The sequence below is a fragment of the Lytechinus variegatus genome, chromosome 16 (assembly GCF_018143015.1).
Source record: "Lytechinus variegatus isolate NC3 chromosome 16, Lvar_3.0, whole genome shotgun sequence".
Classification (NCBI taxonomy): Eukaryota; Metazoa; Echinodermata; class Echinoidea; order Temnopleuroida; family Toxopneustidae; genus Lytechinus; species Lytechinus variegatus.
In genome coordinates, this window is record NC_054755.1 from 3,853,150 (window position 1) to 3,868,678 (window position 15,529).

The window sequence follows — 15,529 nt, forward strand, 5'->3', positions numbered from 1 at the left end:
TCTCTTTGCGTATAAAGGACATTGTGCAAATTTTTCGTAGAAAAAATTATGACACTGATGGATCTCCACAGAGTTACGATTGATCGGATCAATCGTAACTCTTTGTACAATACAGGGCCCAGATCCTACAAAGCATTCAGGGGCCCAATCGTCAGGGACAATAGTGACTATAATTAATGCTCATGCATGGGCCCCATACATTTCTTGGTATTTGGTGGATACGCTGGTGAATATATATTGGTCCAAAGTCTCTTCCACTCAAATATTGACTATAAAACATGTAAACGGAGTCCATGAGATAACATAAAGTTTCTACATTCAGGCCTGTGCGTAGGATTTATCAACCCCGATGAAATCTCTTTTATTACTTCAGTCCATAAATTTCATGAGAAGCTAAAATGAACATCGGGACAAAACTGCTCGTATTTCTTGCGGGAACGGGAATCTTGACTGCCTATGTCTTCTTTAAACCAGTTCCAGACGGTTTTGCCGATGCAACGCAGTACCGGCTAGCGGCGACTCTGATGCAAGTATTTGGGAATATTGTAAGTAGTCACGATCTGGTTATACTAAGGACCTTTCACACGTGAATCTTGAATCATCATTGTAATGATGATTACCATTCGTCTTTAGAATCATCGGACCTTTCACACACAGTAAAAACGCTGTTTACTATAACTATGAACCTTACAGCATTTGTTTAACCGTTTGAACAATCATGTTTAATTTATTGAAGATTAGATATTTAGAATTAAACTATGTTGCTTAAGATTTAAACACTCGTTTAAACTGTATAAAACTGTAAGGTTCATATATTAAACAGCGTTGTGTAATTTTTTTTACTAAGCACGGAAAATTCGTAACGTACTTTCAGTGAAACTTAAATGGAATTCGCCTCCAGAGAAGAATTTTAATTCGTGATTGTGATTAGCGCTCGTGATTCTATTTTGGTTTCACACATGCTAAAATTTCGTCATTAGCCATTTTTAGCGTGTTAAAGAGTGGTAACATAATTAGAGTACGGTATGTTCTATCAACTACCATTGTTCAATTGAAGACTAGTAAATCTATAAGATTTCGACAATATGTGTATACCTGTTAGGGGTGTGATTGACCCGAATTGAACATTTGATCAACAAGTGGGTTTTGTAGAAAGAATAGAACTTGTTTTTTTTAAATCCTGAACGAGAGCTGCCTTCTGTATATACGCAAGTCATTGACATGGACCTTATAGGCTGCATATTCAGACCGCTTAATTCGAGTGAAGGGTTTGGACAGCAGACTGTAGAGTTTGTCAGTATGCACTATATTTCAGTTGTATTTTAGTTTTCATCCCATAGGATTTTATGAGATGTTTTAATTGACTCATGCATGGCACCCCTCCCATTGTATCCCACCGATTTACTACATTTATCTCATCCTTTATTCATTAGAATTATGTAAAGATGTGTTTACGGGACCGTCGATGCCCTAACGTCTTCGAGGAGATTCTGGATACCTTTGCCATAGGCAAAGGCTTTTTTGTGGACCCTCCGGAAGAAGTACCTGGGTCAAACATCAGGTCAAGGATGACGTCATTTGATGGTATCAAGGTCAGAGTGTATGAGCCAATCAAGAGAGATGGTGAAGGGGAAATGCCAGCATTCTTGTACTTTCATGGCGGAGGTCTGGCAGTTGGCAGCATCGGTAACAATTATTACTAGTTCTTGAACCCGTTGCTGTCAAGATTTGTGTTTAAACACATCTCTTTCAAAAACGGACCCCCATTTTTTTATTTATCTTTTTATTTGCTCGCTTTCTTCGCATGCAAATTATACAAAAATAATTCGGTAATATTTGTAATTCCAAAGGTTCGTTGTTCCAGAGGTTCGAATATTCCAAAGGTTCGTTATTCCAAAGGTTTATAATTCCGAAGATTCGTCATTCCGAAGGTTCGATAATCAAAAAACAAAATTAGGATCGTTAGTCCGAAAACGAAATAAGATTCGTAATTCCGAAGGTTTGTTAATCCGAAAAATGAAATAAGGTTCGTTTTTTGCAGTAATAGTTTCAACGAAGGATTATACATGGGTATGTTGTCGTCAAAGCATGTATTGCATCATGAATTGGCGCCTGGATAAAAAATCTTGATTTTGATTTTCTCTGAGCAATATCAAGCGAATGGATTAAGAGTGTCGGGGACTGTGTAGTGGTCACATGTGAATAACCGAAAGATATATTTTTTTAGCGGAGGGGTGTCATTTTTAACAGCTTCGGCTGGTTATGATAAAAAAAATCCCCGTAGATAAAAAAATAGGGCCTACTCTTTTAATGATAATCAGAAATCACTACAAACAAGGCCTGCTCAACTTAATTACTACAGAACACACAACGACATCACAAAGATGATAATCCCATGGTGAAAATATCACCAAAAGGTCCATTTTGACATAAGTGCCCCTTTCTGGCTCCCCCACCCCAAGAAAAATACGTTCGGCCGCGCCCCTGCCTGCCCATCCTCATAACAATTGAAAATGAAAAGTGTTTCTACCCCCCCCCCCTCCACCGTGCTTGCCCTTTCAGTTTTCCCGGCTTCGTCACACATTATTTCATTTTTCGGATTAACAAACCTTCGGAATAACGAACCTTTCTTCGGATTAACAAACCTTGGGAACAATGAACCTTATTTCGTTTTCGGACTAACGAACCTTATTTCGTTTTCGGACTAACAAACCTTCGGAATAACGAACCTTTTCTGTTTTTTGGATTTACGAACCGTCGGGATAACGAAGCTTCGTAATCACGCCACAAATGTTCGGATTAACGAACCCTTTTTCGTTTTCGGATTAACAAACATTAAGGTATAGGCAATTTGCGTGTTTGCAATTACGAACCTTCGAAATGAAGACCCTTCGGATTTACGAACCTTTGGAATTACGAAGTGTTACCAAATATTTAACAGTACATGTATATTAAAACATACACACAACCAACCCTTGCAAGTTTTGACCTCGTTGTGCCACTATAGTGACGAGTTTGGCATTGTAGGTGCCACGAGCCTATATAATTACATCAGGACGGCTAAAGAATTTTTTTTCAATTTGATATTGCTGATTGACAAAAATGTTTGAATATGATTCAAAATCTAACACTGATTCTAGAAATGGTAACTACTGAACTTCTTCGCCCATATTGGGAAGATAAATATGTGACTTGGAACTATTTTTTGACTGGCGGACTAATTAGGGCTATTTTACTGTTTCAGTTGGTGAATTTGATCCGTTCATAGTTATCTTCATAAATGGCGATTTATTTTAAAATGAGCTGGCTACGGTACCCTTTCCTGTTCAGATATAGAATGTCAGATATACATCCTATCCAATGGTAGTAAACATTCCACCCTCTAATTTTACATTTATTTTTTATGAATTTTTCAAAAGTGCCATTTTAACACACAAGTCTATGGGAAATGTTTTACGCCCGTGACACCTGTAGTTATACCTTGGAAACATCTTTCACTATTTTACCGAAAGATGGCGCAATTCATTGTACACGTCACAGAGATACGATCTTACGTGTGAACAGTAGTGTCACTTTAACTGAATTTGTTACAATCGCAATTCCTGATATAAGAGGGAAAATCACATTATGGACACATTTTCAACGTAAAGTTTAAAACTGGGATAGGCGACCCTTGACCGTTGATACTTGCACCTTTAATGTAAATAGATATCCAATCAAAGTAGGCAGAAACAGGTAATACAATGTTGGGGACTCTGTCGACGGAATTGTGAATGATTTGGTTGGAGAATGTTTCATGTCTAATTTCATCGCTTTAGATAAAAAGCATATTTCTTGCTGCTTTTTCACACCTTTTTTGTATCCTTTACAGATCTTTATGATCCTGCCATGCGAATGATTGCTGAAAGAGTAGACGCTATTGGGATTGCTGTTACGTAAGTGAGACTTAAGGCATTTTCACACGTGAATCTTGAGCCATCATTGTAATGATGATTGCAGGCGTTAGTGATTATAATCATGTTTTAGTTTGGTTTCACGCGTGCTAAAAATTCGTCATTAGCCTTATTTTTCACTGGAATCATCATTCAAATTACGTGTTTTTTTTTAACCGTGTAAAAGGGCGGGTTGTAAGCACTAACAATGCGCTATTAGAAGCCCTGTTACAACCGGTGACGTGGCAGCGATGCCTAATGTTGCAACAGTGCATTACTTACACATTGAAATATAGGTTTTGACTTGATAATCCGAAAGATGTGACTGGGCGCACTGTAAACGGTCTGTTAGGCTGAAAGGCAACGTTTCTGTGCTTCCGACACTGGACTTCGTAACACACACAAAAAAAAATAGCGATCGATCACTAAATGGATCGACCAATCAGGATCAATGTTACACGCGCATTTAGTTAAAAATGCTGACCAGGAACCAATCAGAAATATTTGATTCATCGCCAAGCCATGTGTTACGGGGTCCTTAACTTTATTTCTTGGTACACCATGCAGTAAAAACTTATTGGTCCTGGAACGGGTCGTGTGGTCCAGTGGTTAGAGCATTGGACTCATAATCACAAGGTTGTGAGTTCGAATCCCAACTCTGCCATTGTCTCCACTTTGAAAAAAAGGCCCGAGAGTGATATCTGTCGTCTATAACGTCAGCCACTATGACTGATTAACCTAGACGTAAAATGTTTCATAGGTAATTGGTTATATACCAGCTTGGCGTTTACCAGCAAAATGCTGTCCTGCCGAGTTCCTGCGGGAGTTACCACAAACAGAAACAGAAACAGGTTCGGCCTAATCCGAAGATTCGGCAAGTTTGTTCTTGCATTATTCTAGATTTAAAGTAGAATGAAAATTCTTTATTGAATCTTCAAATCAGACCAGGGAGTTATCCTTGTTCCGAGTGCTTCGCGCTTAATTAAAAACATTTACGTGAAAACCTCGCCGAAAATGACAATTTATGTTCAATAAATTTTTATGCAATTTGTAATGGAATTATAGGCTAAGGGTGACCATATTTTGGTCATCAATTGGGAATTGATTTAAACCATTAAAACCACTTTTCATGCTGTTTGATGATTCCACTCCAGGCATAGCTATACCGGCCGGCTTCAAACAGAGAAAAAAAAATCAACCCCAACCTTAACCCTAAAAGAACATTGGATAGAATATAGTTTAGATCTATCGAGAAAATTATCTTGCAGGTCGTATCAACCAGTTCAGTGCAAAATGAATACATAATTATACAAACATGGCAAAAGACAGATTCAAGTCAATCAGATGGTTTCATTCGTGATGTTCTTTACTAGTGTCAGCTCTTTTTTCTTTCAGATACCGTCTAGCTCCTGATCATGTGTTCCCTGCTGCTTTCGATGATGCATTTGCAGCTACAAAATGGTTCCTTGACCATGCTCGTGAGTTCGGCGTTGATCCCAGGAGAGTCGCGCTAATGGGGGACAGTGCCGGCGGTCTTCTCACTGCCCTCGTATCTGGTGCGATCACGGACGAGCCTTCCTTGCCCGACATCAAGCTACAGGTCCTACTGTATCCTTGGATTCAGAGCTTCGACCTAAACACTCCATCCATGCAGAAGGCACGATGTCAGAAAGGTGATTTCGGACAAATCCCTGACTTGGCTAGCATCATGCCGTACTTCGTCACAGCCTATGTCTTTGGCAATCACGACGACCACCTTGTCCGGATGATTCAAGCGAATAACCACACCTCTGCTGCCTTCAAGCAATCAGAATTCTACCAGAAGCACCTTAGCCACGACATCATCCCATCCCACATGAAACCAGATTGCTACGTTCCTCCGGCATCGTACGACGTCGGTGACGACGAGATCTGGGATAGCATGAAGGACGTTTTGACCTCGACGAAGTACTCGCCGCTCTATCGGGAAGACTTTACTAACTTGCCTCGCGCGTTCGTCGCAACTGTCGGCTACGACTGTATACGCGATGACGGGATATTCTACGCCAGACGTTTGGATGATTCGGGCGTACCGGTGAAGTGGGTGAATTATGAAAAGGGTTATCATGGAATTCCATGGTTTGGAGAAAAAGCGTTTGAAATTGGAAGGCAGATGGCAGATGATTTTATCGATTATATGAAAGAACATCTCTGATCAAATCGATGATTTTCATCCTACTTACAATCAATGTTGACAATTTCTAAATATAAGCAAAAATTTTGATAAATTTCTATTTTTTTTTATTTTTGACAGAAAATACGGGTGAATGTAGAGGTTTTGGTGTATATTATATAAAAAAAAGTATTTGATACCATAATAACAATGAACATGATAAAACGTTCGGTGAGCGATTCATTAATACACTATCTGACAAGTTGGCAGACCGGCTTGTTTCATCTCATGTGTTATCGCGTTGGGTCGGGCAATCGCGTACACCGACCATTCGAGAAAAGAATCACCTAAATTCCCGAAACGTAGGATCAAGTTTACCAGACCATTTGAAAAAAGGCAACTCTAAATTCTCAAAAGGTATAGGGTCCAGTTCCAATTTACCCGATGTCTTGCGAAGTTATCGCAAATTTCTCGAATGGTCGTGTAAACGGGAAAGAAACTGGACGGAATTTTGGTGGCCCCTTTCTCAAATGGTCGCGGGTATAGGCCTACGCGATAGGCCCTACGCGACAACTGGCAGATCAGGCAATTTTTCTTGGATTTGATTGACTGATATGATTGTAACTTTGATAGCCTATTGTTGAATGTTGGATTTTGAAATGTGTCAATGCTGAAAGCTTACATGAAACATTCCCTGAATGATATTAGCACAAAACCAATCATTGTCGAGATCATTCGGAAAAGATGTTTCGATGAAACATATTTTTTGCATCATTTTACATAACGAACCTTGATCAGTTTATATCGAGTTCTTTTTCCAGAGAATATTGTTTTTATAGCATTTCTATTTTTTTTTATGATTGTTTTATATATATATATATATATATATTGTAACAAAATGAAAGGTTTATATAGTGTTCAACATGGCTTCGGAACGGTGAGGAGCTTAGGATAATTTTTAATCCGTGTATATAGTTGCATATGGAAATTCGGTAATCGTTTATAATCAATTACGTAAGAAACACTATTTTATTTTTATTTGCTGAGAAACAACGATCTGTATGATTGTGATCAAAATATATATTTGATTATTCTACACTGTTTGGGTATAAATAGAAGTGACAGTTACCATTGCCGTTTCATGACTTTAACTGTTTTTTGAATGCTTGAATATTATGGGTAATGCAATATTTTTGACAGTAAGAGGATTCTGCACGAAAATCTGTCCAATGATTGGAACCTAATGCGACAGGGTGAGCATGATTTCTTAAGTACAGTTATAAGAAATTGATACTTTATTTCATGCTTGTCGTTATTTCGTTGTACGGAGCTACAAGAATGCATGGTCGGAAAAGCTCAAGTACGAAAGTGTTGGAACTCCTGAAATACTGAGATGAGTGAGGATACTGAAAGTACTGAAATTACTGAGAGTTGCCAAAGCTGTTGTACATATATAATTTCTCACATTTGTATACTTTCTCCCATACGTGTACTATTTCTAAGCGATAGATTTGATCCGGATGAGGCATATGGCGACTTGTCATTGTTCAAAACCCACCTACACCCGACAAAGGAAATTATAATTGGTATAGTTTCGAAAATCTTTTTATCTGACGGTCAATCGGATCGGGGTCGCCCTTGCCCCTAACCCGTCTCTGTGGGCTAGTGGTTAAGGCACCGTCGTTCCAAGCTGGGGCCTGGGGGCCAGGGTTCCATTCCCGGCAGAGACATTTTTTAGGCATCACCAATTTTTCCAAAGGGCAGATAGCTAGGGGGAGCCTTGATTTAAGATACGCCTACCATTGTTCTCTTCATCCATTTCTTTCACAATGTATATAAAATTCTGTAACAAAAAAATGCTGATGATAATGATTTACTTGCCAATAAAGTTTTTATTATTAACTCGAATTTTCAATGGTCCTCCGTCTTCTTCAGGAGTTTACAATATGGTATCAAATCAATCAGAGAGCGCATCCTCAGACAGATGCTCAAAAAATAGTGCATCTGTTGTGTCCAGCAAGTTTCATTAAATGAAACTGCCATATTCTTCACGAGCTCGTATCTCCGATCTGGTACTAGGTAACGGGCGACCACTCCATGCTTGCAACTTCCGCAACTTTCTTCGAGAAAGATATCGTCTGATCCTCATCTGATGAAGGGCATAGACGCATGGGTTTATACAGGGGTTCAAGTACGCCACCAAAATGGCGGAATATAACAGTGCGTGACCGAACCACGCACTGACGCGCGTATGACCGCCGCAAGCAATCCACAATATCACACCGAAGAAATATCCATAGATGACGACGTTGCTGGTGATGATGATGGTGACGGTCTTCAGGATTTGAATTCGCTGCCTCCGTCGACGCCTTGTGATGGGTTTATTGTGCTCTCCACAGTGAGTTTGTCCATGGAAAGGGTTGCGCCAAAGGACTTTCAAAATGGCGGCGTAGCAAGCGATAGAGATGGTAATCGATAGCCCATATAGGAATATGGTTGAGACGATGACAGTTGGCTTGAAGGAAGGGTTGTTATAGTTCTCAAAGACGTGTCTTGTTCCACCATTGATCACGATTGGTAGTACACTTATTCCACACACTATAGCGAAAAAACACGTTATAATAAAAATATAAACCGTAGATATGATAAAATATACACGGTATAAAATATTTAGGCTATAATGATGTTGGTCTAATAACATAATAGACAATTGGTATAGTGAAGACCAATTGTGTGTTCGTGTGGATTATATTCACTTATATGATTATTAAACGGAATTTTTTTTCCTTCTTTTTCTAGAATTTACGAAAAGTGCGGAAGTCATGATGTTATGAAGGATTGTGAAATATATCCACTTAATTCTTTCAATTCATTACCATTGACTTAATTTCGTTATTGATACTATGATCATAGTCATCATTATCGCCATTATCATTATTATCATTATCACCTTTGTCATCACCATCACCATTATCACCATCATCTTTATCACCATTTTCATCATTCTCCCCATCTCCGCCATTTTTCATCATAATCAGCATAATAGTCGTCATCATCAACCAGTTCCTCATCCTCTTTCTTACCTATCCAAACGCAGACACAGCATATGACGGCGTTCCTCTTAGTTCGGTATGGTCTCGATAAAAGAGGATGAACGATCGCAAAGAAACGATCCAAAGCAAGCACGACGAGGGTAGTAAATGAAGACAATGCAATAAACTAGAAGAAAAAGAAGAGGAGATGGTGACATTTTTTTAAAAAATAAAATCGTTTGGGAGGTCATAATGCACTCTGTTGTAAACATTCTTGATTTGTGGTAGGGAGTTAAAGCTTTGTTATCAAGAGTTGGCAAATAATTTCAAATTTCTTTTGATTTAAAAAATATGATTAAATATCCATTTTTTCGGGGGAGCCTTGAATAATATAATATATGGCGTAGGATAAATTATGTTTATACCCCATCAAAATCGTATCGGGGAAGGAGAAAATTGGGAATGAAGAGATGACTGTGTTAAACGACACAGGAAAGAGAAGGAGTGAGTGGAGAGAAAGGGGAAGGTTGGAGGGGGGATACCTATGTTCCCAATAATATTAAAATAAATAGACTTATACTACAGTCACACCAACGAAACAACTCCAAACCGACCGATAATATATATCTCGAAATAACTTAAAATATTATCTTTAGCACCTTTGGTAGAGGTGCCGTGGCCGAGTGGTCTAAGGCGATCCCCGGCCGCGGCACCTATGCCCGTGAGCAAAGCATTTAATCTACAAAGCTCTTTTATCTTGCTTTCAAATAAATAGAAATGCTATATGCATTATTGGTAACTAGGTGTGCACTTGTTTAAAAAAATCTTTATCTATAGAGTCGGTTTCTTATGTGTGACTGTATTAAGTTCATACTTACCACTTGAAAATACAAAATAGCCTTATCTAGTTTCAGGTTGCTGAAAAACCTGATTTGGAAAGCCTCCTGAGAAAAGAGAACGACGTTGACTCCAGCGACGAAGACGAACATGATGACGGCTAGGACGGTCATGTTGACGATGAGGATATCGGGTACCGTCCTGTGTCTGCGATCTTTGGAGAGGAGAATGACAAGGAGCCACATGTTCATTACGATACCGAAGACGATGACGACGATGCTGACGATGACGAACACCATGGCAGCGATGGTGAGGTATTTGCAATCCTCGTTCGGGATCACGCTGTCCATAGAGTTGATGCATGTCGAGTTCGTTGATGAAATCGTAGCTGAAATGATCGAAGATGGTTGTGTCGAAATTGATATCATCTTTGTTGTTCCCCGAAGATTAGGCCTCTTGACCAAAGTGGTGCCCAAACATGCCAAATGCGACCAAGTGCCGCTGTATTTCTGTTTCTAGTTATCAGCCAAAAGACGTTTAACATTCCTTAATGAGTAAAATACTGCTCCGTTATCATACTTATATAGCAAATAATAGAAATATAAAATTTATCGTTGTCGACAATGTTTCCACGTCTGTCAAGATTTCGACTGCGACGCTTCCTTCCGTTGAAATACAGAAATCATTGTTTCATGAATCTCTGATTTGTAAAGCAACGTGTAAGGTTTAACTCTTTGCCAAGTCTGAAGCCAATTTTACATTAATCTACCCTTTACACATTTTTTTCTGATAATGACCAACACGTACCGCGAAAATTAGACCTCGAAAGCGATTGACAAAGGTAATGAAATGTGATATAAGTTTGATGAAACAGTAGCTCCGGCAATCGGCATTCTTGGTTCAAGTTGATTTTTGCCTTTTTATTTACAATGCTACCGATCAACTCAACAATTAACACTGTTAATCTTATTATTCCAATCATGTAAATACTAAAGACTGTAGATATCACTGCCAAAAACGGCAACTAGTGGTCAGCTTTAAAACATATTTACACAGGAGCACCTGAGGAGTATACTATACCAATATCGTCAACATGTTTCTGCTATGATCAACCCTTTTTTTTATAGAAGGACTAATCATATCTGATACGCTATAAATATTTGGATTAGTACTTATGAGACATCGGTATGGCTAGGGGCGTAGCTACAGGGGGTAGGGGCACCGTAGTCTTTCGAGTGATGAAAAGGGGGAGAAGAGTCAAGTAGAAAATGAGGGATTCGAAAAATGAAATGGAAAAGAAATAACATGGCATAATTTTCATCGAAAATAACTCAAATTTGGGCAACATTTTTTTTCTCTCTCCCCATCAAGATTATCGAATATTCAGATGCTGCCCAGGTGTGCACAGAAATAAAGTAATGAAGCCTGAAACCTTTGTGTATACAAATTATGGGTAAGGGCAATGGCGTATCTGGGGAGGGGTGGCAAGCCCATTCCAACCTCTCTCTCTCCGGGGACCAGCTTTTATTAGCGCAAAAAAAAAATGTGTGATGAACTATTAATGTTGCCGGACTCAAAGGTTGGAAGGGTCAGCTGCATTATCGGTGCTTACCCCCCAGACACTTGTTCCTATAGACACGTTATAGGGATGGGGTGAAGATTCAACAAATATGTACATGATGTATATACCATTTAGAGCCATGCACATATCCACCACATAGTAGAGTAAAGTGGGTGTCTAAATTCAAGGGGATACGTGCTAAAGACTCAAGTTTCTAATGACAGAGCACAATGATCACCATGTAAGAATAATTAACTCTAAGCGTAGAACTGCTCTTTCTGTCACCCATCCATTGCCAACCCGGCTGCATTTTTAGAGGGCGCCACACATGGCGTATCTATTCTGAGGCTATCGCTAATTCTTTAAAGCCCCTGCTGTAGTATACGATTTACACAATATGGGACATTGATTCAGGGGGGGAGGTGTAAATAACCTTAAAGTGAAAATGTGACGGTATGTTATAATGAAAAGTTTCCCGCCATGATTTTTAAATTTAACTGTCTTAATTTTCTTCATCGGGTGCGCCATATAGGGGTCAGGAATCGACTGCCTCCCATGATGATTTTTCAACAACAAAAAAGTATTGAAAAAGGAGAAAATGGGGAAAGGGATAGACAGAAACCTAAATTGTATGTTTCTTATGTTTACTGTGCTATTTCCTGATTCATTGATGATGAAAACAATCATTTATTTATACTTCCTACACAATTAGTAAATGATTTGAGAACCGAATGAGCTGAAGTATGATATCTTTACTGTTAGTGATTATGTGACAATTGGCTGTCCATACTTAGACCACAACTTTAAACCTGAGTTTAAGTTACACCCGACTTCAGAATACGGGCCATGGAGATGTAACCTAATTATATCTCTACATAGGCGGCGGAAGCGGGGGGACAGGGGGGACGTGTCCCCCCCTAAATTTGAGGAGGGGGGGACGGTCCCCCCCTAAATTTGTTGTTGATGACCTTTTTTTTTTTTTTTTTTTTTTTTTTTTGCTTGTCAATTTATTTTCCTACGACCCCCCAAAAAATTTTGGGTTGAAAACCTTTTTTTTTTCTTGCTTGTCAAAAATTTTTTGGTTGTCCCCTCCTAAAATTGTTGGCTTCCGCCGCCAATGTATCTCTATGCTTAGACCATGGTCTAACTCAGTGCTAAAATTATGGGGAGCTAAACATAGCAACATCTTGTTTACATTGTATGCTTCTTCCGATTACTGTGGCTTTTTCCTAATTCCTCCTTAAAGGACAAGTCCACTCCAACAAAAAGTTGATTTTAATAAAATGAGAAAAATCCATTAAGCTTAATACTGAAAATTTCATCAAATTCGGATGTAAAATAAGAAAGTTATGACATTTTAAAGTTTCGATTTATTTCACAAAACAACATGCACATCCTGTCGGTTGAGGAGACTGATGAATGTCATCTTTCTTTTGTTTTTTATTATGTGAAATATAAAATATTCTAATTTTCTCCTCATTGTCAAGTGAAACAATGATTAATTTATCCCTCAAAACATGTGGAAATAGCATTGTTTTATATAATATGGTTCAGTCAACTTGGCCATGGATGGAGATATTTATATCTCAATAATTATAGTAAAGTTCACAGGAATTCAAAGGAAAGTGTGGACGTGACATCATCAGCCCACCTTATGAATATTCATGACGACGTGCATATAACTATTTTCACAAAATATTGATAGACTTTAAAATTCAATAACTTCGTTATTCGTTATCCGATTTTGACAAAATTTTCAGCATTTTGCTCTGTGATTTGTACTCTATTTATTTAGATATAATATTTTCAGCCCGGATCATCCCTTTAAAAATCTTATGGTTTGGTAATGAAATGAGCGGAATCATTGAACATCTAATACTGTTAGAGATTTATATCACAATTGGCTATCCAGTTAAACCAAATCTATGCAGATCAGAGTAGTTTAAAATCAAACACGGCTTCAGATTACCGGTCAGCGCCAAAGAACTAAACATTGTGAGGTCATGTCTGATCCCTGTCATTTCTCCAATAACAAAATGTTTTGCAAACTTTTATGCGCACTAACTTACGTAACAATACCCGTCCAACGACATTGCGCGACAACATAAACTTTTGACCAATGAGGGAAGCGATACTAAAATGCTTTTTAAACGTCATACGTAACAAAGAATCTCGTAAGTTTCCGTTTACATTAGCAACTGAGATGATTTATTCTTTATGAATTCTTCTTGCGATCAAGACGTTTGCTTTAATTGCTCCTGTCTTTAGATCTCTCGAGAATGGCTCGCCGATCTTCACGTATGCGAAGATGTTTCTCCCGACTTCGAAAGAGTATGGGAAAGAATTTGTCAAAATTGTGCTGCTTCCTCCAAGGTATGGACAATTTTCTTCATCAGAATCCCATCCCGAACACACATGACTTGACATGAACAAGAAAATTACGTCAACTCAATTAGACGATAATTCTAAAATATTTCATTCAATTCAGATTTAGAAAACGAATCGCAGTTGTTCTTTGGCAGAACCGAAAATAACGTACCAACGTCCAAGTTCAATTCAAGTTTAGTTCTAAAAATTGTTTTCATTGAAGATTTTCTATCTTTGTCTACAGTTTCCGAGGATGACAGCGATGGCTTCCGAAAGAATGCTTTGACAACAGAGGCCCTCAAAATGGTAAGCCATGCACTGTTGACAAAAACTATATGAATTAAATTTTCTACAAAGCATGTCAACCAGACTAGGAGAAAGTTATGGAAACTTCTGTTTCTTTAAGGGTAAAGGCCTACTTTAAGTATGTGTATTTTTCTTTTTAGATCTATCGTCGAATTTCAAAGTATACTCTCTCCATATGGGAGCCCTATATAGCTTTTCCGTTGATTTTGATATTAGATGTAATTTATCTTATTTATTAAAACAGTTCCACTCTACAAATATCAGTGATGCTTACAGCGACACGACATCAGTGTGGAGCTCGGAAGATGGCTTACAAAGTACCTTGTACTATCCGGTAACCAATTTCAAGAATATTGATATCGACGACGACAGCGTCGACGGCTCTTGTCCTTCCCGACATGAAGTCTCCATTGAAGATGATAACGAATCGTTGCTATCAGATACCACATCGAGTCTTCTAAGATTCATGGATGAAATGGACAATGATAGCATAACAGATGTGTCCAGCATCGCAAGCAATGATGAATACGATGACGACACGTTCACATCGGTCAGTGATTTGTCAGACTTTACTGATGATCTCTTCGATGACGATAACAGTGACGTCATGCTTGAAACGTCTCAGTCAAAAGTAATAGACAATACTTTATCCGCTGCAACTACCTTTCTCAATGAAATAATTGCAGAGGTAGCTTTCAAACTTAACTCGCACTGTTGAACTTCAGAAATACATGCTTTCTTGTAAATAAAACTGCCTGAAAATTATTTGTTTTCTTTTCTAATCTTTATGTTGTTGGTGTAAAATAGAGTAACGAAAAGAAGGGAAATTGCTTAGAGGCACAGATGTTCGAATTTTTATATCATTGGTGTGGAAACTGAAAACAAGGGAGAGTGTTTATAGGCTTGAAAGCGTTTAATATTCTATCAATATTATCTGAAAGCTATAGGTAGAATTAAAAAAAGAATATACAAAGGGAATAGAATGGAATCAGATGACTTCGAAGAGATAAAGAATGGGATATAAGGAAATTAATGGAGAGGAACTTTTGTGAATGGTACTGAGATGGGCAATTGAGAAAAAAAATGATGGGGGTGGGAGAAAGGGGTACAGAAAAAGAGAACGATGGCGGGGGAGAGAGCTAGACCCCATAAGGTTGTGGATATATGACTGATGACGCGATGATGCATGAATTTCTTCTCCCCCCCCCCCCCACCCCCTCTCTCTCTCTTTATGAAAAAAAAATCCGGCAGTAAAGGGTATTAGGGGAAATGAGCATCGGTTGTGAAAATTTTGAAGTGAAACCTTTTTTGGGGGGAGGGGGGGGGCTTCTCAATATTTTTT

General features: G+C 38.5%; 3 protein-coding genes across 3 annotated transcripts; 2 read left to right on the top strand and 1 right to left on the bottom strand.

Annotated features, from left to right (window-relative positions):
* The first annotated feature begins 265 nt into the window (after positions 1 to 265).
* Positions 266 to 7,375, top strand: LOC121430363 (arylacetamide deacetylase-like). Its single transcript, XM_041627648.1, has 4 exons — positions 266 to 545; positions 1,434 to 1,686; positions 3,872 to 3,935; positions 5,328 to 7,375. The coding sequence occupies exons 1-4, from the start codon at positions 399 to 401 to the stop codon at positions 6,124 to 6,126; spliced, it is 1,263 nt and encodes a 420-aa protein (XP_041483582.1). The 5' UTR covers positions 266 to 398; the 3' UTR covers positions 6,127 to 7,375.
* A 583-nt stretch (positions 7,376 to 7,958) lies between these two features.
* Positions 7,959 to 10,886, bottom strand: LOC121430364 (allatostatin-A receptor-like). Its single transcript, XM_041627649.1, has 3 exons — positions 9,995 to 10,886; positions 9,168 to 9,303; positions 7,959 to 8,682 (listed from the first exon to the last, which is right to left on the bottom strand). Exons 1-3 carry the CDS (start codon positions 10,379 to 10,381, stop codon positions 8,111 to 8,113), a joined length of 1,095 nt encoding a protein of 364 aa, XP_041483583.1. The 5' UTR covers positions 10,382 to 10,886; the 3' UTR covers positions 7,959 to 8,110.
* Positions 10,887 to 13,793: 2,907 nt separating this feature from the next.
* On the top strand, positions 13,794 to 14,905 carry LOC121430183. Its single transcript, XM_041627461.1, has 3 exons — positions 13,794 to 13,812; positions 14,126 to 14,187; positions 14,432 to 14,905. The coding sequence occupies exons 1-3, from the start codon at positions 13,794 to 13,796 to the stop codon at positions 14,903 to 14,905; spliced, it is 555 nt and encodes a 184-aa protein (XP_041483395.1).
* Positions 14,906 to 15,529: the final 624 nt, after the last annotated feature.

Excerpts from the sequence above, each read along its gene's own strand:
- LOC121430363 (XM_041627648.1), top strand. The coding sequence starts at position 399 with ATGAACATCGGGACAAAACTGCTCGTATTTCTTGCGGGAACGGGAATC. Across the intron at positions 546-1,433 it reads TGCAAGTATTTGGGAATATT|AATTATGTAAAGATGTGTTT; the intron begins GTAAGTAGTCAC and ends TTTATTCATTAG. Across the intron at positions 1,687-3,871 it reads TCTGGCAGTTGGCAGCATCG|ATCTTTATGATCCTGCCATG; the intron begins GTAACAATTATT and ends TATCCTTTACAG.
- LOC121430364 (XM_041627649.1), bottom strand. The coding sequence starts at position 10,381 with ATGATATCAATTTCGACACAACCATCTTCGATCATTTCAGCTACGATT. Across the intron at positions 9,304-9,994 it reads CTATTTTGTATTTTCAAGTG|TTTATTGCATTGTCTTCATT; the intron begins GTAAGTATGAAC and ends TTTTTCTTCTAG. Across the intron at positions 8,683-9,167 it reads CTGTGTCTGCGTTTGGATAG|TGTGTGGAATAAGTGTACTA; the intron begins GTAAGAAAGAGG and ends TTTTCGCTATAG.
- LOC121430183 (XM_041627461.1), top strand. Across the intron at positions 14,188-14,431 it reads CAACAGAGGCCCTCAAAATG|TTCCACTCTACAAATATCAG; the intron begins GTAAGCCATGCA and ends TTATTAAAACAG.